At 41.4% G+C, this 17,398-nt stretch overlaps 1 protein-coding gene across 1 annotated transcript in view; it reads left to right on the top strand.

The window, feature by feature from the left end:
- The window catches only part of WDFY4 (WDFY family member 4), a gene marked incomplete at its 5' end in the record, with an annotated part of 134,515 nt that extends 117,117 nt beyond the window's left edge, over positions 1–17,398 (top strand). Inside the window, 9 exons of the mRNA XM_082486444.1 lie at positions 2,231–2,443; positions 2,855–3,002; positions 3,888–4,045; positions 5,705–5,863; positions 9,648–9,827; positions 12,673–12,855; positions 13,452–13,539; positions 15,752–15,863; positions 16,956–17,398. Coding sequence (XP_082342570.1) covers positions 2,231–2,443; positions 2,855–3,002; positions 3,888–4,045; positions 5,705–5,863; positions 9,648–9,827; positions 12,673–12,855; positions 13,452–13,539; positions 15,752–15,863; positions 16,956–17,022 — 1,308 coding nt within the window. The 3' untranslated portion in view covers positions 17,023–17,398. The remainder of the gene's footprint in view (positions 1–2,230; positions 2,444–2,854; positions 3,003–3,887; positions 4,046–5,704; positions 5,864–9,647; positions 9,828–12,672; positions 12,856–13,451; positions 13,540–15,751; positions 15,864–16,955) is intronic.

Here is a 17,398-nt window from a genome sequence, read left to right as displayed (position 1 = left end):
CAAAAGCTGCACTCTGTGCACTCCAGATGCTGGTGGCATTCAGCCTGTTGGAGCAGACTAGATCTAGTTTGAAGTAAAGCCCCCACAGTGCATGTAATGTGGATACTGGGCCCTCTCTACCATCTGTTCTGTTCTACAGATATCTGCTTCTGCTAAGCCGCACTATTTGATAACATTGGCACAGCTGATAAAAGCCATACAACTTTTACAAATTAATACAAATCTCAAATAGGAGTAGTTTAGCAAATGAAAGATCATGTTTATAGATTCGCGTTCAGACCTCACGTACAGTCAGTCCAATAAGCTCTCTCCAGCCGTAGCTAGTACTAGATGTTACACAGGAGAGTGCAAGAAATCTTGCTGTGAAAAGGAAGTTGATTAGCCTGCCTGAAGTGAAGAGTTAGAGATTTTGAATTCTGAAAAATGAGGGTTTCTGTCATCTGAAATTATTCACAAGACTGGATGCACTTGTTACTGGTGTCACGCTCATTTTTAGGAGGCTTCACGGTGAGTTTGGTGCATTAAACAGATCCAGGTCAACACTGTTCTGAGGTTTGGCTATTGCCTCAATGAATATGAGAGCAAAGAATTGTTCTTGACATAAAACTCTGAGTAGCTCCCTGTTTCATGTTTACTAAGTTAGGAATCTAGTCTACTAGAGAAATTTATTTACTTCCTCCTTAGACCACAAGATCTCCCCTCCCGGCTGAGCTTGTCATAGTGCTCAGTGAAATACTGGGAGGCTGCACAGTTGCAGCTCTGTTGGTTGCTTTGTTTTGCTCTGGCAGTGATGCCAGGCAAAATTTATGGTTTGTAATTCATGGACTAACTGCTTTTATTAATGAGGACGAGTTCTGAGTCTGTTCCTAAGTGTTTTCGTGTTGTTTGCAGGGGACAGATTGTATGCCATGCCTGTTCTCTGAGCTGCCCTGTGATCGTTATAGCTGTGGGCAGGGTCATTTAAACCAGCTGCACTGGGCTAACTGTCTGCTCTGTGAAATGAGCCATTGTTCTGGATCCCATTAGCTTGTTTATTTCTGCTGTGCTTTGGGTGGGATGGTCTGCTTGGGAGACCTTTAACTGAGCATCAGGGAGTATTGCACAGTCAAATGATTTGGAGATAGGAAAGTATTTTTAATAATGCTTAGCACTGCTGCTTGAATCATTGGGCAAGGCCATTTGGGAATGCACAAAAATTTGGTGAGGCAGGTGATGGCAGGGGCAGTAGCATTTAGTGAAGCCTTATGGGCAAGGCTGGCTAACTTAGAGGTGGGCAGAGGTTCAACTCAAACTTGTGTCCACTACTTATGAACTTGCTGTCTGGGTCTTCCAAGAACAAGTTTGTCGCTATAATTACATTGAGCTTTCTAGGGAGCCCACATTGGGGTGGATGTATTGCCTTGTAGCATCTCTCCCAGTCTTCTCCAGTAGTAATTGTTTCTTCTGGTCCCATTAATTCACACACCTGTCACTATGGGTGGCAAATCTAATCAAAGTTAACCATTTCTTATTTTGCAGAAAAAAGTTCAGACTCTGAGTTTTTCCAGCATGAGGAAATCTGGTGCTGCAACTGTCTCTGCTTAAGCCCTGTGAGGGTAGCAAAATGTTGACCAAACCCAAGCAGTCTTGAAGCTTCTGCCATACAGCTGCGCTGCTGCACCCCAACTCTGCTATTGCAAAACCCCTTCCCTGCCTTGGCTTGCAGCACCCCTTGCCATTTCACTACAAGCTCTACCTTCTCTTTGCTGGTTCATGGCACGCAGCCTCTCCTGCTGTACAGACCCAGGAGAGGCTTGTGGGTTGCCTATAGAGCAAAGTGGTGGTACCAAATGCTAACGAATGTTTTGCTCATTTAAACCATCTTGTGACAGGAACAGGATTGGTGAAGACATGACAGCACAGGCTTTAATGTATGCTAGAAGCTGAAGGATGTGCCAGGATCTGTGGAATGCTTGCACTTTTAGTGGAACCTGCTTTTGTTGTCTCTGAGGACATTCCTCCTGGTGTCTGCTAGATCAAGCATGCTGCACTCTGTCCTTCCTTTTCCTGTGGGGATCCACCCTTCATCTCTTTGGTCACATTTTGTGAAGATGTGCTGAGAATTATGATACTGGAGGAACTGAAAGTGTGAAGATTCACTTGCAGAGAATTTGTCTCCAGTAGAGACTGGAAAGTAGTAATGCATTTGTAATGGATACACTCTACTGAATTAATTTTCTTTTGGTTTCAGGCACTGGAAAGTGACTATGTCAGTGCACACCTCCATCACTGGATAGATCTGATTTTTGGCCACAAGCAGCATGGCTCAGCCGCAGTGGAGGCAGTTAACACCTATCACCCTTACTTCTATGGAGACAAGATGGACCTCAACAACATTAAAGATCCTCTTATTAAGGGCACCATCCTGGGTTTTGTCAGCAACTTCGGACAGATACCAAAGCAGGTACCACTTTATCATGCAAGTGGAGAGCATAATTGATTTTGATCTTGTAGTATTTCAACTGGAAAGCAAGAATAGAAACTTAAATCAGAGGTATTTTTCTGATTTAAATCTGCCAAAAGATGGCTGTAAACTTCTCCATATTGTGTACTACATGAGTATGCACCCACATACATGTCTGTGATTCCACTTTCTAATCATGCTGTTCCTGTTGTATGCTGTACAGCTGTGGCAACAAATCTGAGTTCTGCAGTTCTGATGAAAATGTAATAAGTGTAAGATTATTTTTTTTTTTTAATGAAGAGGTTCATATATGACGGTCCTAGTGTCTATGATTAAGGATTGAAACAGATGTCTCTCCTGCATGGTATGGCAAGTAGAGATTCATTTTCCAATGCCATTCCTTTGTTCTAGCTCTTCACAAAACCACATCCATCCAGGAATGTCCAAGGGAAAAGTTCATCAGGAAGAGAGACTGTGCTGTCCCTTCACTCAAGTGGAATTCTTCCTCCTTTTATGAGCAGCCTGCAAAATCTGAAGCTCTCACCAGTTATAATAAAAGGTGCTGCAGAGGCTGTGCTCCATTTTTGGAGCTAATAAGTGCAAAATTCTTGGATGAGGTGAATCTGGATTTTCAAGAGCACAAAAAGAGTCACACAGCTTTGTATATGTTGACGCAATCAAAATGCTTTCTGTCAATTTTTATTTGTGTATGTGTGTATTGTGAGTGGTCATTGAAAACACTCAAATACTCAGGACAAATCTTTGAATTTCTGCTGTAGAGTTCAGAACAGATAAACATTTTTATAAGACAATTAAATCTTTTCTCTCTTCTACATTCTGTATATCTTAAATAGAACATAAAGCTCACTTTTCAATTCTCATTCTCTTTTTTTTATGTTCAACAGCAAAGTAAATATTGTCTTTCTCCACTTCTTGATCTTAAAAACTTTTCTTTTTCTTCATCTTTTTCTTAGTCTGCTACTTTTCATAACATGAAGAAGCCTGGAAAATTTCAGTGTGTCTACTTTTGCATCCCACAGTGGTGTTCTTTGCATCACGTGTCTTTGTGGGGACAGTGTAGCTGTCAGTAGGGACTCCTGTAGCTGTACTATAGGGGCTGTTGGTGACATGGCCAGCATCCTCTGTATTTCATGGCATGAGGCAGATTGCCAATGAAAAGGAGCTTAATGACACTGCTGTTAAACCCCCTCCTTTAGAGCACGTCACTCCCTCTGCATGGATTTATGTGATCCTTTGGAAAGGAGTGTTTCCACTATTCTGTCTGGAAACTCAGTTGTAGAGTGGGTTTCTGTCTGTGGGCATTGCCACAGCATGGTGCCCAGTGGTAGGACTTGCCAGCCTCACCACATTAACTTTCCTCCTTGCACAGGTTATGTAAATGCTCTAAAACCAACAGAATTAAATATGTTCTCTGTCTTGTCAGACTGTCCCAAGGGAGCTATTGGGCACATTGTTCATACCGAGAAAGGCATTCTGGCTGTTGAAAAAAATAAAGTTTTGATTCCTCCTCTTTGGAGCAAAACATTCTGCTGGGGATTTGAGGACTTCACCTGCTGCTTTGGCAACTATGGGTCTGAGAAGGTAAATAAGAAAAAGTCTAAGCATACCAGAAATGAATGATATGTTGTGGTCTTTGGCTGGCTTGGGCACCCATTTCGGAGGCTATTGGGGAGCTGATTTCAGAGGATGCTGTACTGGACTCTCTCACAGTCAAGCTTCTTGAGGAATCTCAGGTTGGATAACCCAACAGAGTACAAAGTCATTCTACACTGCTAAAAAATGTGGCATTTCTGCTCTAAATTATCTCAAGTTTTCCTTCTAGTGACTGTGTTGTCCATCAAAATGAAGGAGGAACCTTATTTTGTAGGTTGTAAGGACAATACAAGGTCTCCCGGCCCCTGATTAGAAATTTCATTGTGCAGAACTTTCTGCTGGAATTAAGATAGGACCATCTGTCAATTCCCCTCTGGCTCCCTAGCTTAGCCCAGTGCATTCATTCAAAATAATAATGTCTTCCATTCTAGAAAGTTAATATGCTTACTTCGTCACTGTTAAAAATCAATGGTCTATTGTCATCACACTGCTTGTTAGGGCACTTGACAGATTCAGGTTCTTCTTCTGCCACAAACACACTGATTTTTTTGATGTGTTTGAGATAATATGACACGCAAAGACATCTGAATTAGCTCAGGTACCAGAATAGCAGAATATGTCATTCAGCAAGATATTGGCTTGGGTATCTGTGCAAGTCACATCATTATGTTGTTCAAGACATACCCACATTCAATGGAAGTGAAAAAGCCATGAGATCTATTTTACTTTCTGCTCTCTAAAATTATTGAGTTTTCTCCATTGATTCCAATTAAAATCGGTGCTTAGCAATTCATAGTGCTGCCATAGTTGTAAATTATTTGTTTTGCCTCTTCTTCAAAAGTCAGGGTGTCTCTGACCCTCTTGCTGTGATTACACAGTCACTATGAGAAATAGTTGGGAGTCCAACTTGAGTTCTCTCTGGGCCAACAGTGCCTCTGGACACGAGCTTAAAAGAAACTTTTGTCCTTATTATAACTAGGTAAAGTTTTGTTCTGTCTCTGGTATGTTTTTTGTAGTAGTGGCATCCAGGTCCACCAGAATCATTAGCACCATAGTATTGTTCCCATTGTGTGGGAGAGAGCTAATGCAGAATGTGAGCAGAAGGATGTTTGTACTATAGTTGCAGCAGCGTGTAACCCAAACTTGGTTTAGACCGGCTTGGGGGCTGCTAACAGAGCCATTGGTACAGGACGGAGTTTAGTTCTTTTGGCTTTTCAGTCCAAGAGGGGTGTCACAGAGTCTGGCAATAACTGTTACCTGTCACAGCCTGAGGTTTCTTTTTAATCTACATTGAATGTTTGCATTCTGTCACTATATGGTGGCAGAATGAGCTTGCTTGAAGTTATGTAGGAAGTCTGTGGCACAAGAGAGATTGGGATTTGGGTCTTCTAAGACATAAGACACTGACCTTTTTCTAGCCTTCCTATTTGGCCCTTGGAGGATGGCACAGCCGCTTGCAAGCACAGCCTGTGCATGTGTATATTATGCAGTTGTGCTGTGAGCATTAAGACTGGTTAAGATAAGCTTTTCTTTCCTGGTTTTGAAGAAATGCAGGCTCAGTTCTGAAAACTGAATCTGCCATTTGGTTTTAATAAATGCATGGTATCGCCAGATGAACATTTGACTGAAAGTTGCTTTCTTGTACAGAATGTGACTACGTTTGAGTGCATGGCGGACTGGGGAAAGTGCCTCTGCGCTGTATGTCCTTCAGCAACCACCATAATCACATCTGGAACAAGCTCGGTTGTGTGTGTCTGGGAACTTTCCTTGGTCAAGGACAAAGTGAAATGTCTAAACTTGAGACAGGTGAGTACTGTGGCTCTTTTGCTGTAGAAACATAACGAAAACCAAAGGATTACTTGCTTTCCCTCAGATGACTGGCAGAGGAAACACCTTTGCACGAATCAAGAAGACAGAGAAAACCAATAATCACCGTCATCATGTGACAGCTTGTTATCGGATCAGGAGCTGATAATATGCCTTATACCCACAGGTTATGGTTATGTATTCTGCTTGTTGGGTTTTTTCCCTTTGGTAGCAATTTGAAAGTTTATCATGATCAAAGAAACAGCGAAGATAAGGCATATTCTGTCCTCACTTGAAGTGCAGCCAACCCTTGGATTATTTTTAAAAAACAGTATTAGCTGGAGATGGTTATAATTCCTTTTGAGCTGCTAGAACAATGGAGAGGATCTCCAAAATGCTGCAAACTTAGCTGATGGAAATGAAGGCTTAGCTAGGCAAAGTTCGTGATTGTTTTCTCTCAGCCAGAATTCAGAACTTAAAAGCTTTATCTGTCACTCCACGAGGTAAGGAAGGATCCAATAAGAATGATATAGTTTGTATCCTCACTGTCCAAAGTCCTTTAAAGTACACCTCTATCATATGTGAAAGGCAGCATGTGACCCCCTCTTCCCTAAGAAACTAAAAGACAGAAAACATTCTGCTACTTTTAGGCAAACTAATAAAGGGTTTGCTGATCAGCAAGAAGGTCTCCAAGTGTCAGAACTTCTTCTGTTTGTTTGCTCTGAAGGGATAGTCAGGTGATATTTCAGTTCTTTCCACACCCTGAGACAAAACTTATTTTATTTGTCATTAAATGATGTGAAAACTTCAGTGTCTATTGGGATGACAGAGAATTATTTAGATCTCCATTTATCTGAAATTCTTGTGTGTTGAAATCAGGGAGAAAACTGTCCTTAGAGCAGTCTCTCTTCAGAAGTTCATAGTGTTTCCTGCTTGAGAAGAAGGCAGAAATATGATACAAGATCTTCAGTTATGACCTTTTAATCCTGCTGCTTATTATTCCAAACCAGGACATGGATAAAGAAATGGAAGAAATAGCAGTAGAGAAAAGCATAATCGGTAATCTTCATGAACATCAAAATAATACCATTCAGAGGGTCAGATTGAGTTTCAGGCAACTGTTGAAGAGGCTCTCTTATCTCCAATAGAATGCCTTTCTCTTTAACAGTCTAAAATCAGCTTTGCTGATGTGTTCCACTGTGATTAATCTGGTATTACCCAAAGTCCACAAAGTGGCATGAGATCATGCAGTGACAAATACTGTCTTTTTTTCCTCTTTTTGCTAGCAGAGGCTCTTTTTTTTTTTTTGATGACTGTCTGGCATAGATGTAAATTTGAACTATGGTCCTAAATGTCTTCCAGTGAATTACTTGCTGCTTTCATGTAATTCCCTGTTTCATGGTGGCTGCTTTTTCTGCTGAACAAAAAAAAAAAATTGTATCATCTTTCCTGAGTGAGCTTTGCTTAAGTAAAGCTGATGTGCTATAAAGTGGATGCTATTCACTTACCAGCTGTCTCATGGGACTGACACATTCTGGTTTGGAATGTAGTAAAGTACAGAAACTATATTTCAGCAGAAAAAGTCATTTTTCCCTCTCTAGCAGGGGCTGCTTCCACAGTTTTGTTGAACACTAAAGATCGAGCATAATGGCCTCAGTATTGATCCATGCAACTTACCAGTTCCCTCAGTGTTTATGAGCAGAGCAATCCATGTGATCCAGCCCCCAGAATTTCTGGGCCAAATGAAACACTAGACTGGGAAAAGCATCTGGGTGAGCCATGCTATGTCTGCCACACAGACCTCTCAGGGAGGTGTTGAGCATAGCTGTGAAGCGTCTGTGTCCATATCAGCCAGTTAAGTTGGATGGTCAAACTTGGTTTAATTTCTCATGCACTAAGCATTTCTGCAGTGAAGCTGGTCTTCTTTTGTCTTTTGATATTTGTGAATTTACTCTAGAGATAGGCCTCACAGTTCTTTCTGCAGATATGCTGCAGGATATTTCCCACTAAGGGAAAACCTGTCAGTCTTTGCAGAGCAATAATGAGAAGACAGCAGAGTGCTAAAAGCATGTGACAGTTTTTGCTTGAATATGCATTGAGACACCAGTGGATTGAAGTTGAGATTATAACTGGGCTCAGGTCTAGCCCTCTTTTCCGCACTCAGCTTGTATTTAAAGCACTTCACTGACAGGTGGGATTTTTCTGGGTTAAAAAATGTAAAAAAGGGGTTTATTAAAACTTGTGCAGGAGCTTAACTTGTCTTGACTTGGCAGTTTGGACGTTGTCACGATAGGTATGATTTATTTCATGCTTTGGAGGAAGCAGAGGAAACTTGTAGCCCTTGAACCTGCCTTGTCCCAGCCCTTTTTGAAGAGGTCTCGTGCTGTTCTTGAGCACGGGCACTGGGTTATGCCCAGTCCTTTGTAAAGAGACTGTTCTACAGCCAGTCCAAAGCTATTGTTGAGCCTCCTTTTCTATGCTCAGTTGAGAGTGTTTCTGACCTCTGAAAACCACTGTTGGAGACCCCATTTTGTGCAAGTATTTTTAGTCAACAGTTCTTGTGAATGAAATAAATCTTGAGCTGAAATTCATCCCTTGCAGTTGCAGGTCACCTTCAGTAGTACTTAGCCTGCTGCAGCTCATCTTCTTCACCAGTGGATTAATGTTTGAATACTGTTGTCCTAGTAACCTTGGCAAGTGGCAGCACATGTTTGCCAGCAAGAGTTCAGTCTCACAGTCACACGCTCAAAAAGAGTATGAGATGTGTTTGCAAAAATCATCTGGGACATGTGGCTCTACTGCTCCATGCTGAACTGAGACAGACCCTGAAGATGTGCTAATTATGTCATGTAGAGAAAGCCAGCAGGGAATACGCATTTGCTGTTAAAACCAACATTAAAACTGGTGGGTCTGATTTTTCACAGTAAGGCAGCTAAAGATTGAGCCCTGGAAGGGTTTTGAGGAAAGCTGTGAAGGACTTTTTCTCTGTTGTCCAACAGGCTTTACTGCCCAACAGGCTTTACTGTCATTGGTGGTTATGCAGCAGAAATGTATACTGCTGTCACTTGAGAATGCTGCATTAAACAATTGTCATCAGTATACTTCAATCCATGACTTCCAAGCTATTAAATTGTCTAAAGTGTAGTCTTTTTTAATGAAACTGTTAAATAAGGCTAAATTGAACTGGGGACTCTTTGTGTCTCTGGAACCTATAAAACAGCAGAAAAAGAATGTTGAGTAATGATAGAGGAGAAAGGAATGCCTATATGGCTTTAAAGCAAAAATTCTCCCCAAATGCTGTTTTTCTTAATCAAAATTGGAAAAATATTAGTACTTGTTCAGAAAAACGGAAATATAAGACTGGGAAGGTCACTGAAATACATCCTGGTAGGTTTTATTTCAAAATACTTTGTAAATATTGAGAAATAGTAATTTCCAAGCATAAATTTTACTTAAAACTGCATGGACTGAAATGAAACATGATGTTTTGTGCCTGACCACAAAGCACTATCATAGAGTCTGAAATGTATGCCAGGGGCCCTGAGTTACTGTGCAACTTGGGGCAAGTAATATAATCTCTTGGAGCTTCAAGTTTCCTCAATCACGAGTTCAGGACAAGGATGCTTCTATAAGATCTTTTGGTATTCCCCCCTCTTAACCTTTTCAGTTCTCCAGAGAACGACTAGGTTGCTTGTTCTTACTAAGCAAATGAGAGTAGGACTGTAGTTCCCTGGTAAATCAGCCACCCTCTGCTGCGGTTTATCGGTTGCTTTTTCCCCACCAGGCTTTGTATGGGCACACTCAGGCAGTGACCTGCCTTGCTGCATCTGTGACCTACAGCATCTTTGTGAGTGGATCTGATGACAGAACCTGCATCGTTTGGGACCTGAACCAGCTGACGTACATAAACCAGCTTCCTGCCCACAGGGCCAGCCTCTCTTCTGTTGCCATCAACAATTCAACAGTAAGATCTTCATTTATCATCTTTCCTCTGATGCATCCATGAACATTTCATGATAATTTAATGGGTGCTCTTCCCAACATAAAAACATCCTGAGAGTCTGATACATTGATTTTTTTTTTCTTTCTACAGAGATTGCTAATAGTGTTCTTAATGATGAGAGGTGAGCACTAACAGTAAGATCTTAGACTGAGTGGCTAAGTAGAAGCATCTTTGGAAGGGTAGATAGCAGGATTAAACAACTTTTAGTTTATGGAGCATGAAGTATTACCCTAGTAGCTCCTGGATTTGGCTCACCCATAACCTTATTGCCTCCATTATTTCATTAATTTCTCCTGACATTCATGCAACAGAGCCATGGCAGCTGAGGCATGTTAGATCTCAGTCTTCCGCCTCAGCTGACAACTACGTTACACCTTTGCAGTGATAATGTTGGCTTTTTGCTTTCCTGTCTACTCTTAGATGCGGGGAGAGCTCTTGATACCAGTGGGTACAAGTCTTCTGCAGTCTGTGCCTGGCCAGAATTGCATTCAAGTTTCTAGGAAAATATTCTGTATTGGATTTTATTGTAAACACTCTGGATGAGATTTTTTCCAACCTTCTACCTCCCCAAAATGTTGCTTGCACATTTGTATTTTGTATCTCTGTTAATATACTAGAGTAGGGTTCCAACTGCTCAGACAATTTGAGGTTGGATCCGGTACTGGAGCTTGTACCAAGAGATGCAAAATTGAGTTCATAGCAGTAAGAAATCAGGCAGACATTCTCTACTTAGTCTGTGCCAAAAGAGTCATCTCATATCAGAGCTTTATTAACCACGCAGTCTGATGGCTAGTACTTGAGGGTGGGAATTAAGTAGTCTGTTCAGCGCTAGCTCAGCTCCCAGCCCCAGGGGTCCTGGTTAGTGTAAAATGGCCAGTGCCATGCATTCAGAAATGAGTGGGTGTGCTGGCACATACCATGGGCTTCAGACCCCAAGAGGATGGAGTCCTCTCCTTTCTACGTACCAGCCCACCATTGACAGTAGCCTTTATAGTCGGTAGCTCCTCCTCTCCAGCTGTCCAAAATGAGATGGTCTATGCCAGGAACAGTCTGGTGATTGATCCAAGAGCAGTTCTCCGGATTGTTGGAGTGAAAATGGTTACACTGATTGGACAATAGCCTGCAGAAAGGTTAATTTAAAGGAGGAAAAACCTTAGGAAAGTATGACTGAAACTTCAAGGAAAAAAGATGAAGTGGTCCATATGTTGTCGATGAAAAAAATTTTTTTGAGGTTAGCAGAACAGGATGTTTAACTCTGAAAAGTGGTTTTGTTTACATTTTCTCTATATAATTCTATATTATAACACAAAGATAGAAACAAAATGTTTCCATTGTGCTAAATGAAATATTTTAATTAACACAAAATTATATGTTTGGTAACAAAGTTTTTACCTGGAAAATTCAGAACGTTTTAAAGCTAAATTTTGAAGGAAATTAATTTCGGAACCCCATACTTTTCTGTGAAATAAGAAGCCTATACAGCTTTTTGTTATGTGACTGTTGGTTTTTATATTGAATATTTTATATTTATGTGCTTGAGCACCTAGAAGCTCCATTTATAGGTCCAAACCTCATGGTGTTTGTATCATGTAGACATAAAACAAAAAGGCTATCCCAAAAAGTTTATAAGCTAAGGAGGATTGTAAAAGCTTGCTGTAACTGATGATTTCAGTTAGTTTTAAATCGCTGGTCTAGACTTGAAAAACACCGTAGATCATTACAAAATGCCTGGACATTATCTACTCTCATACAGATAAGGTAGGTGAAATTTAATCTCTTTAATTATTGGCAACTCTGTTTAGAATGCACTATCCTTGTTTTATCTTCAGAATTCTGCCCTGCAGTGTGAAGAGCTCTGGCCCCAAATCAGGCATGGGTGAAGTACAGTGTTAGTTGATTTAAACCAGATGCATGCTGCTAATTTAAGGGCACACTGGCTTTTGTCAGAATCAGATGACTTTGCTGATGGTGTTCTATTTAGCTGGTTCTTACTATGCGTCAAGGATGGAAAGGTTAGGTGGAATTTCAGTTAGTAACTTCATCAAAATGCACTTTTGATAAGATCATTTAAAATTGAGGTATTGCCTCTTGGTTCTGTGTTTCTTGCCCCTAAGGATTACCTGTGTATTTGCTCCTTACGGTGCAGTCTGTGGTAAGACTACACCCCTGCACGGAAGGGAGACAAGAGATTCAGTTGCAAAGGATGTTTTCTGCATCAGCAGTGCAGCTCACTGAATGCTGAGCTGGTCATTGGTCAGATGCAAAACACAGTCTAAAAATGCGATGACATTAAGCTCCCTGTGAGGGGCAGAGGAGGATTGTGAAATCACCACAGGCTTGGCAGCTAAGCAGGTGAACACCATGGCCTCGTTTAAGAGACTGCTTATTTGTAAAACTTAGAAGAGCACTAGTCCTGGCCCGGAACCTGTGCTAGGCATTGCTTGTGCACAGTCCCTGTCCCTGAGAGTGGCTAGGTGAGTCTGTCAGTATACTTTTTTACTAAAAGCCTGGATTTTCAGGGAAATAGAAAGGGAACATTTAAAGAATTTTTTTCATTTAAAAAAATGAAAAAAAAAAAAAAACAACTTGGTTTCTGCATTATCTTGCTAAATCTGAGGTAACAGTGTCAGAACTTTTAATGACAAAACATATCATTTTTACTTTCTCTGGTTTACATCATCTGCCCAGAAGCAAAACAAAGGTCAGAATATAGATCAGAGCAAGTCTGTTATTTATAATCGACACGTAAGTGTTGTGAGGAGGATGAGTGTAGGATTTTGAAACATTGCTTCTTGCTTTATTACAGGGTGATATTATCTCTTGTGCTGGATCTTACCTGTATCTGTGGACAGTCAATGGCCAGCTTCTTGCAAGCATTAACACCACCTGCCACCCCGAAAGCCATATTGTTTGCTGCTGCTTTGCTGAAGTGATGGACTGGGACACACGCAGCATCATCATCACAGGAAGCACAGATGGAGTGGTGAGGGTAGGTGGAATGGGGACAGGAAGGGGAATCCTGACTCACTGAAGACCAGAGGCAGAATTTTGCATTCTAAATGGCTGCTTTCTTAATGGGGAAGCACGGGGCAGAAGTTGAAAATCAGAGTGAAGTGTTTGCCTCCTATCAACTTTTATCCTCCTGAATGGAGGAGTCTTTGCCATTCAGGAAGAGTTTTGAAAATGTGCTTTTCATTCTGGTGGGGTTTTGAAAGTCAAAATTATATTGCCCTTCGGGAATATGTTTGAGTCTGGTTTCTGAGAGTTGGTTCACAGTTCAGTTTATTAAGTCATACTTTCTCAGGAGCAGGAATTCACTGCTGGTTCCTCCTCCAATCTGGTGGGAGAGCCTACTGGGTTACTGGGATCCTTGTTAGCCTGTCAGTCCTGCAACCCCACCAGCTCCCTGCATACATGTCTCCAGCGCGATGCACAGTGGCAGAGGGAGAGACAACACTGCGAAATCCTGTTCTGGTGTTAGAAGTCCCATTTCCACCTCTTGCTGAGAAGCAGCCAGCCACATCTCTCTCTTGTTGTGTTGTTGTAAACCATGCTTTTTCCATTTTTACCTCCTTGCTGGCACAGCTGTGGAAGACCGAATACATCAATACCCCAGGCCAAGCTGCTGGACTGAGACTTCAGAGGGGCATGATGGAAGAGCCTGACAACATGGGTATGGCCGCAGGGTGGGCTGTGAACTGCAGTGTGACTGTGTGCTGCAGACCTTGCTTGGTTGTGAGGAAGGAGAGGGTGTGTGAGCGCAGTGGTGTGAAGGGGAGATGGTGCAGGTGACTGGTACAGTGTTACTGTAACCAGTAGCAGAGGTAGTGGAGGCAGAGAGCAGCCCTGAGCCACCAGCCTCATGGGCACACCCTGCCTGGATGAAGCTGAAAGCTTCTTCATAGGCTCTGTCACAGGTTCTGTCAAGCTTGATAGACCACCTTTCCACATAAACCTATGAAACTAATGAACTATCCTGGCTCCAGAAAGTCCATTCCCTTGGCATCTCTGCTGATGGCCTGTACTAAACTATCTTGACGTAATGTCAGAGTGGGCAGTGCCACATGTTGCCCCGGGATGAAACAGGGAAGTTTGTTGTCTTTGCCACCTTAAATGAGGTCAAAGGCCCTTCAAACTGGTGGGAGGCCAGCAGCAGGCTACTGTGCACGGAGCTTTTTATTCAAGGATGTGCCAACCTGAAGCTGATACCCTGAAGTTCTCACAGAGCTGAGGTTAATAAGATGATGGATGGTGCTGACTGGTATTAAAAACAACTTAAGCTCACTTCTCTGTTCTAACAAATACAGGAGCTGAAACCTGCCAGAGAGCTTTAAAGGCACGTCCTAAATAGCACAGCTTGCTTCTCTTCACAGCACATTTTGTAAGAGAGAGGAATTGTGGTGTTAGTATGTATAATTTACACCACTTATTTGCCGTGATCCTCATTTCACACATTCTCTATTACTTCGGTTTTATGCACACAATTCACATAAATATAGAGCTATAGATGTAACATCTGCATAAAAAGATATTATACAGTAATTGGGCATTACCACCGAGATCTTCAGAAGTGCTGTTCATGGAACTTGGCATCTATATTACTTAGATTGCTTTGTGAAAATATCTGTACATACAGTGCCATATTGGAAATGCTGGATGCCCATCCTACGTTTTGTCATGTCTTAGAGTAGATAGAGACAGATGCTTCTAGGGAAGGTGCAAGAACACCAGAGATGCCAGATGTGAGGTAATCTGTCTGTGGTAGCTACGTATTTGGTTTTATTGTGGTCTCTAATCAAAGATTGCTGTAAGTCAAAGCAAAAGACTTAACATTCCTTCCAAAATCCTTGTAGTATTCTGTAGTCATTTTGCTGACTCTTTTTACTTGTAGAAACATCTAATTTGTTTTAAGCATTTCCTAAGCTCTTGCCCATAACTTCCTGGGGCAGATATTTCCATGTCCTATTTACTCAGGTGCAATTGCATAGGAATGTCTTTGAACGAACTGACATTTTAGCTGTTTTTTAAAATGTATATCTTAAACAGTTTTCTAAATGAGGACTTAAAAGCTGCCCATGGGAGCACAACAGAATACTCCTGTTTGTGCTTTTTTCAGAGGATTATAGAAGACATGCACTGACCCCAGGCATCTGGTGATGTGTAGACACACACACCTGTTTGCACATAAGCATAAAGATGCACATTCTCAGATGCATCCAGCAACAGTGTTCTTTATTAAAGAGTTGATAGGTGTAATCAAAGGAGTGACATGCTCCCTTAAACTCTTCAGATGACTTCAGAATTATTTTAAATGGCCAAATATTCCCACATCTCATTCTACGCATTAAAGAAAATAAAATTAATACAAAACACAGTCACTGAAAAGACCAAAGTAACTATGATTGAGTTATGTTGTTAGGGGGGGGTGTTATGTATGTGTGTGTATGTGAAATGTTCTCAGCATTTAATTATTGGTTCTGTTATGAGCAGATTTAGATAAGTTGATAATACCAGGGCTTTATGTGATTTCTTTTTACTAGGCAATTATGGGCTGTATTATATCCTGGCAGCAAGGTATTGTGGGGCATCTTATTAAGCACAGAGCCAGTGAAAACTGATGAACAATTTTGCTGAACTAGGCATGCAATTTAGAAAGCAATAATACACAAATCCAATTTAGTACACAATTGATACAGCCGTACGTCAGCACATGTAACTATCATAGCCACAAATTAAATTGGGATGGGCCTATTTTGCAACAGCACAGGCTGAGATTAAATATATTTGTTCTCAACTTAACAACTTGCTGACCGTAAATAATAACAATCCCATCCATGCTGCCCCTAGACACTTTCTAAATATTTATTTTTAAAACAACACAACAGGTAACAAGTGTGGAAAACATCTTGTTCTCTGTCGGGAACTGAATCCCAGCCTTGCCTTGACTGGAAAACCGAGACAGACCAGCCCAGCAGTGACAGCGCTGGCTGTATCCAGGTACTGTCCGTCCCTTTGCATTCCAGCCGCTCTGCGGCAGGGGGCATCGTGCTGGCCTGGGGGTCTCCACCGCTCTGCCCTAAATCGGCGGGGGTTTTATTTTATTCTGAACTTCGTATTACTGCTGGGGTTTTGTGTTTTGGGTTTTGTTGTTGGGGGGGGGGGGGGGGAATTGTTGGTGGTGGTGGTGCTTTTTAAATCTCAGTCGAATGACTGTCTTAGCCAAATGCAGCCAATTTGGAGCTGGCCTGGCTGAATGTATTAAGTGTGGGATTTTGGACAGGTAGGAGACAACCCAGGAGAAATAGCAGCTTTCAGCCACAGTAGTTGTAGAGATCAGCAGCTGCTACACTGTCTCTGCACTATTAGAAAAAACACTATCCCAGGAGCCGCTGGAGATGCAATGTAAACAGGAAGTGTTTGGTCAACTTTGTTGTTAAACTCCATTCAGTTTGCACAGACAGCAATATTTTGGTTTACTCAATCCCCCTCCTGCAGTTTAGTCTGGCTGTAATATTTGTTGTGATCTTCTACTCCAGGATGTTGTCATGTACTCTAAACAATTGCTGTCTTTCTCTCCAAAAGTGTTGGCATTTTGATAGTTGCTAAAATGATTCCAATATTCTGCATGCTTAAATTTAGAGCACTTAGTGACTGTGATGTTTACGTGCATTGAAACTGGGAAAGTTTGGGGGGGTGGGGGCGGGACAGGTAGTGTCATTAGTTTTGGTGACAGTGCAGGCAGCAGAGATTTCAGTGGCTGAAGCCATGGCATTATGTGCTAACAATTCTGAATTCTGAATCTGGCCAGCAGATTATTTAACATTCATAGAGTCTCAGAAGAAGGTAAGAGCTTCTGATCTGGCTAGATTGTCCTCAACTAACCCACTGAACTCCAGGAAAGTTTGGATGCAATTCTAAGTTCAGATTTTGAAGTACATATCTTTGCCTACTCTATATCATTGTTCTTCAAATTTAACATTAAACCTACTCCCCTGAATCTTGCATCCTTCTAATTGCTACATACAGAGGAGAAAGCCTTGATCCTATTTGCATCTTGTTCTTAAACATTCTTCTCCTTTCTTTCTCAAGAAATTCCTCCAAGCTCCTAGTTGGTGATGACTGGGGAAGAGTCTGCTGCTGGTCTGTGGAGGGGTAGGAAGAAATAGCAAAGAACTCATTTTTTTCAGCATTTTTGATGGAAAGAAAATTACTCTTCAGATCTTGAGAGAATCGAAGAAAATGGAAGCCTATGGTTGGGGACTGAATCGCAAAGAAGTTGTTGGACTGACCCTGCAGTCAAGTCTGATTGAAATTAGAGAATGGACTCCAAAGTTATGAGAGAGACACTGACAGACATGCACAAAGACAATGAGATTTTGCAGTATTTGTCCTGGGAAAACTTTTCTATTTCAAATGTTATTTTAGATACTGAATTTGACATAATACATTGAATTTCATAAATAATAGCTAGCAAATAAAACTGCCTTGATTATGCCAAAGAGCAATGTAGCTTAATAAAATTAACATATTCT

The sequence above is a fragment of the Vanellus vanellus genome, assembly GCF_965231255.1.
Source record: "Vanellus vanellus genome assembly, chromosome: 7".
NCBI classification, from domain to species: Eukaryota; Metazoa; Chordata; class Aves; order Charadriiformes; family Charadriidae; genus Vanellus; species Vanellus vanellus.
This window is presented reverse-complemented; position numbering and strand designations above follow the sequence as displayed.